A 5,974-nucleotide genomic window follows, 5' to 3' on the forward strand; every position below is an offset into this window, starting at 1 on the left:
TCCCCTCCCCCCACTCTTCCTTCTGGGTCTGTCCCACCCCCCACCCCTCCGTTGTTGATATGCATCACCAGGAGGATTGGAGGATTATGGATTCAGAGTGGCCCCTAAGCTGCCCTGGGCCTGTTTTTTTTGCTTGTTTTTTGAGTTGGAATCTCACTCTGTCACCCAAGCTGGAGTGTAGTGGCACCCTCACGGCCACCCCAGCCTCGACGTGCTGGGCTCAGAGGATTCTTCTGCCTTAGCCTTCCAAGTAGCCGGAACTACAGGTGCATACCACCATGCCTGGCTAATTTTTTGATTTGTTGTGAAGAAGAGGTCTCGTCAAGTTGCCCAAGCTGGTCTCAAACCTGTAAACTCAGGCAATCCTCTCACCTTGACCTCCCAAAGTGCTGGGATTTTAGGCATGAGCCACGGTGCCTGACCCTGGGCCTTCCTGAGGCCCGTCCCCTATTCTGTCCCTGTGCGGCCCCCTTACCTTGCTCACTGTGGCTTCCCCAGCCGGTGACCCAGCAGTTCATATCCGTGTCAAAGACCACCGAGGGATCAGGCAGGCACACGGGGAGGATGTAGTTGGTGAAGGTCACCGGAGTGTCCAGCTCCACCAGGGCCACGTCAGCACTGGAGGCCATGCCCTGGTACAGGGGGTTGCTCTCCACCCGCTTCACCCGGGCATACAGAGCATGCAGCCCGGGCTGCACCAGCTGCAGTGCCCCAAGCAGGACCCGGTACAGGGTGGTCTCAGAGGTACTGTTGGGAGACACAGCAGCGTGGGGCAGCCCCTCCACGCTGGAAAGGGCGGGGGCTGGCCCACAACCTGCTCGGCACCTTTCTGGGCAACTGCCTTCAAGAAAGTCATCTCCAGGGGACACACCGTGCCATGTAGACACCGAAGCCAGACGGCCTGGCTTGAATTCCCACCCCGACCCCTGGCCTCTGTGTGGCCCTGGGCAAGTCACTAGCAAGTTCCCTGTGACGCAGCTTCTTCCTCTGGAACTCAGGACAGTCCCCGTCTGTAAGGCCAACTGGGGGAGCTGAAGGGGGACCCCCCCGACAGGTGCAGCGGGGCCCATCCCTGTGGCGCCCTCTGTGCCTAGGCTTCTGAGTGGGAGGTGTGGGGTCAGAGGATGACAGGGCTGTGGAGAGGCACCCGGCAAAGCACTGGGGAAGCCCCAAGGGTCGGGGCCAGGGGGCTTGTGGTGTGGCTGTGGGGATTGGGTGGCCTGGCCCCTTGCTGGTGACTTTAGGCGGGGTGGGGAGGAAGGGACATTCTGTCCAGTTCTCAGGCTTGTCTGTTACTAGAGTCTCAGCCCGGAGGAGAGTGTCCTGGGTTCAAGGTGTGTTGGGCATGGAAGAAGGTCAGGGCAGGGGAGGAGCTTCCCAGCTTTTGCAGGGGCAGGGATGGGCCCCAGTTGTGGGAGGGCACCTCGCTGGCCAGACCAGCAGGGGGAGGGGCCCTCCCGGCCAGCGGCAGCAGCAATGCGGCTGGAGCTTATCCTGGGGAACCTGGAGGGAGCTTCTGGCAAGGAAGGCGGCCTGCACTGGGCGAGGCTGCCAGGAGGTAGACTGTGGTCACCAGAGGGCGGGTGCTGTCCGTGGTGCTGCCCCTGGCCGTGCGGGGCTCTGCCCAAGGCGAGGGAGCACGTGGGGGGACAGGAGGGGGGAGTGTGGTGCGGGGAGCTGGGAGCCATGGGCCGACTCACTTGGAGAAGCAGTGTGCCGCAGTGAGCACCCAGCGCTCAGTGATGAGGCTGCCCCCGCAGAAGTGGCTTCCGTTGTGCTGGATGCTGACCTGCCAGGGCCACTCGCCTGCCTGGGCATTCTGGCCACCCACCATCCTGTTCAGCATCCTCGGGCGCCCACAGACTGGGAAGACATGGCAGGTGAGGGGGTGCTCACGGGCTGGTCATGTGGCTCTGACGCCCAGCCTCCAGCCCCAATGTTAGCCTCTGCTTTCTGCCCGGTTCTCTGCCCTCCTGCCCCTGGCCTGTCCGGGGACCCCGGAGAATTGGAAGACCCCGGCCTGGAGCAGCCTCTGCTGCAGTGGTTGAGATACCCCAGGCAAAGGGCCCGACACAGAGTGGGTGCTCTGAAGGACGGCTGGCCAAGGGAGTTGGCCGGGGTGGGCACTGCTCACGATGATGTCCCAGGCCTCCACCTCCGTTCTCCTGTTGCACCTGTCCTGCTCCCTGTCTGACCGCCCCCCTTTTGGGGCTCCCGTCCCCTGAGCCGCAGCTTCCCCCACGTTAGGGTCCCTGGGCCCTGTGCACTCATCGTTCCTTCTGGGTGTGTGTCCCTGGCTCCCTCCCCCACCCCCAGGGTCTTGAATGCTTACCTCTTGCTGCCTTAGTGCTCTGGTCCCCTGAAAGAGGACAGGACAATCAGCTGGGTCTGGCCAGCCATGGTCAGTGCCCCCACTCACCTCCTGACACAGGAGGGACAGTCCTCAGAGGGACCTCAAGGGAGGGGCCAGAACCCTCCGTTTTCCCCCAGGGCCGGCTCTGCCTTATTTCCAGGCCTGGGCCATGGGCCAGAACTTGTCTGCCAGGGTGGGCGGCTCCTGGCCACCCACAGATGTCGTCAAGAGATGCCCACACGGGGCCTCTGCGGCTGTATGTTCCCTTCTCATCCTTACGGGGCCTCTCCCTCCACACCCCACACCCTCCTTGTCTGGGAGCTCTGGGGGAGGATTGAGCCTCTAGGCCTGGCACCTCAGGGTCTGCCTTTCCCCGGGGACAAATGAGTGCAGAGGCCCAAGCCATCCGGCGTTCCCACTGGCTTTCCCACAGTCCACCTCCAAGTGGGCATGCCCCCTTCCCTAAGTTGCTTCAGGCCTGAGGCTGCGGCGCCAGCCCACAGGTTCTCCCTGGTCTCGGGGGTCGGGAGGCTGGCCCAGAGGCTGCTGGGGATCAGCCTTCCCAAGAGGGAAGAGTCCAAGAGCTGACTCCTCTCCAGGCGTTCCAGTGGGCTCTGCAGGCGACGCCCAAGGCCCCCTGGGGGTCATGCCGGGGGACGGGGATAGCAGAGAAGTGGGGGACCAGGAACAGGGTCCATCATCCCATGCAGCTGTGGGCGAGAGGCAGGGGCTGTTGCTTGGCTCCTAACCCCTCCCGGACCCTCCGCCCCAGCCTCCAAACCCCAGCCCAGAGTCAGCAGCACCCTAGAAACGCCCACCCTTCAAGAGCGCCCTCCCAGCGCCCCGCACCAGTGTGTCTGTTCCCGAGGGCAGATCCGCCCGGCGCTGGGCATGACGACCCCTCCACGCTTCATCCCCCTCAGCCTCTGCCCTCAGCCCCGATACGTCCCCGGCCAGAGGGCGGGGCCCCCGCTACGGGCACGTCTTCGTGGACCAGGAAAGATACCCAGTCCGTGGAGTCGAGGGCTGTGGGGACAGGGAGTGGGGCACCCAAGGGCCTTTATGGGATCCTCGTTCTTCCTGTTGGGAGGGGTGCACTCCTCAGCGCTGCTGGGAGATAAGGACACAGGGTGGGGCTGGACAGGAAACGAGGGGACAGCTGAGGGCCCAGGACAGGCCTGGCCACCGCTCAGTCGGGGTGCCCAGCTGGGTGGGGGCGGGGGGACAGGACGTTTGCCCTGTACGTCCTGCCCATTAGTTGGTGCTAAGGAGGCACCCCGGGAGGATTGTCCCCTCCCCTTGGTCTGAGTCTGGGTGTCTAACGCCCAGCCCCTCGCTCTTCCCGAGGCCTAAAGACTGCTTGCAGAATGCCTCTCTGTCCTCGCAGCTGCCAGCTGTAAGCTCCTTCCCTCCCCTGAGGCTCGTAAGAGCCCTGTCTTGGGCTCCCCGCCCAAGTGTCCCTACGGCCATCCCTTCTTCCCGGGCAGCTGGGTCCTTCCCGACACGGCCCTCTGCGGCTGCTTACCATGCAGGCTTGTGGGTGTTCACTGTCCCCCATCCCCCAGCCAGGATGCCCCTACCTCCCCATCTCTGCACGTCCTAATCTTGATCGAGAGGTCAAGGCCTGACTGAATGTCCCCTCATCCAGGAAGTCCTTCTTGCTTGCACTGTCCATCTTGGAAGCCCCATGCCCGCTCCTGAGCTCTGCCGTCCCACGGGCCTCGCAGACCTCCGCCCACCTCACCCTGGAGTCAGCATCAGTGTCCAGTCTTCCCTGTGGGCCCTGGAGCTCCATGAAGGTAGCATCTGTGTCTGTGTCTCTCAAGCTCGGGAGAAGGTGTGTGGAGGGAGAGAATGAGTGGTGGGGGGCTGGTGGGGCAGGGGAATGTGATGAACTGGAGTCCTCGGGGGGCTCCCCACGGGCTGGGCACAACAGCTAGGGTGTCAGGCTCAGGGCCTCCCTTGCTCCGGGAACCACTGGGGTTGAGTGAGACCTGAGGATCCAGGAGGGACAGCCAGAGGCCTGGTGGGTGCTGGCCACCCTTGGGCTGGGGGTGAGCGCGGCATCCAGGGGTCCAGCTCTGCTCATTGACAATGGCCTCAACTGCTCACCCCATCAGGGGCTGCCCCTGACTTACGCCCCCTGTGCAGAGGGGCTGCTCAGAGCAGCCCATTATCCTTGTACTGGAAGTGGAAGGCTGGGTCCCCGCAGAGGTGTCGCTCTGGCGCCCCCACCCCAGAGAACGAGGAAGTTCAGGGCCCTGGCTGAGCTGCAGTCTGAGGTGACGGGGTGGCCTGACCCTGGGAGGTAACTTGAGGACAGGGAAGTGTGGTGGCTGCCAGGGTGGCCAGGCTGGCCCAGGAATGCGGGAGGGTTTCCTCAGCAGAGCGGCCCGCCCTGCAGGGAGGCATCTGGCAGGTGGGGCCCCGTGGGCACCCACTGACCCTGACCCAGGACTGGGAGAGGCATGGGGTGCTCCGCCTGCCCCTGTCAGAGGGGGGGTGGGGCCCTCTGCAGCTGCACCCCTCACCTCCTCTCAGCCAAGCCCTGAACCAGCCTCCAGGGACTCCCTGGCTTGGCCGACCCTCCCCCGGCCCAGCTGACGGCAGTGCAAGGACTTGGAGCCCAGCAGGCCCAAATTCAGATCCTGCACGCGGACTCCATGTCCTCATCTGGGCAACGTGGAGAGGGAGGCCGAGACAAGAGGAAGGTGGGGACAAGCCCTGAGCTGGGTACACAAGGGGCGAAGGCCCTGCCGGGTCACAGCTGCGGTCCACACGGTCTGTGCCCCCCCCCACCTTGCCTTCCCCGCCAGGTTTCCCCGGGGGACGTTGGAACCCTCCTGCCAGCCCTGAGGACCCACCATTGGGGCGGGGAGGAGCAGCCTGTCTGCAGCCCCAGGCCTGGCCCAAGGCATGGGGGCCTCTGCCAGGGCCAGGCAGTGCAGTGGGGCCTGCAGAAGCCACCGCCAACTCCTGGCCCCTTTCCACCCCTCCAACTCACCGAGCCCCACCAGCAGCAGGAGCAGCACAGCCAGCGGCTGTCCCATGTTTTCGGGCCTGGATGGACGCTGGGCTGGGATCAGCACGGAGCCGTCGAGCACTGGTGAGGTGCAGGCTCCATGAAGTGGGCTTTATGCCGGAGATGAGTGCCTGCTAGGATATGCCGCCAAACCTGTTGGCCTGGCCCGCCCAGCTCCTCTCCACAGGAAGGAGGCTCTGAACCCCAACCTACTTGACCTGGCCCTGAACCCTCTAAACCTGGGGGGCCAGGCCCCTCACCCCAACACCCAGGGTCTGGTGCCAGGGTGTACTCACCCCTTCTGGGTACCGTGGCCTGGGAGCTCCCCACGGTGAGGGGACCACAGACAGCTCCAGCAGGCCCCAGACCCTTCTCAACTGACCAGAGGTCCCAGGGAGCAGACTGCAGTGCGCCAGAGAGAGAAGCTCATTTGACTCATTCATTTGTTCATTCAACATTTATTGAGCGCCTACTGTGTGCTGGCTTCAGTGGACTAAACAGTCGGTTGGGGTTCACGTGGCGGGAAAAGTCAAGGTGCTTGTGGCACCAGGTCCAGGGGAGGGGTCGGGACATGGGGGGGGGAGCCTGACTGGCCCCAG

General features: G+C 64.2%; 1 protein-coding gene across 1 annotated transcript in view; it reads right to left on the reverse strand.

Moving 5' to 3' along the window:
• Positions 1-5,948, reverse strand: part of LOC103265592 (serine protease 27-like) — a 6,915-nt gene extending 967 nt beyond the window's left edge. The window contains exons 1-7 of the mRNA XM_021715119.1: positions 5,892-5,948; positions 5,672-5,777; positions 5,358-5,456; positions 3,299-3,379; positions 2,333-2,359; positions 1,701-1,863; positions 423-747 (exon numbers count right to left, since the gene is read on the reverse strand). Coding sequence (XP_021570794.1) covers positions 423-747; positions 1,701-1,863; positions 2,333-2,359; positions 3,299-3,379; positions 5,358-5,456; positions 5,672-5,777; positions 5,892-5,948 — 858 coding nt within the window. The remainder of the gene's footprint in view (positions 1-422; positions 748-1,700; positions 1,864-2,332; positions 2,360-3,298; positions 3,380-5,357; positions 5,457-5,671; positions 5,778-5,891) is intronic.
• Positions 5,949-5,974: the final 26 nt, after the last annotated feature.

The sequence above is a fragment of the Carlito syrichta genome, unplaced genomic scaffold (genome assembly GCF_000164805.1).
Source record: "Carlito syrichta isolate Samal-C Ts95f unplaced genomic scaffold, Tarsius_syrichta-2.0.1 Scaffold306686, whole genome shotgun sequence".
NCBI lineage: Eukaryota > Metazoa > Chordata > Mammalia > Primates > Tarsiidae > Carlito > Carlito syrichta.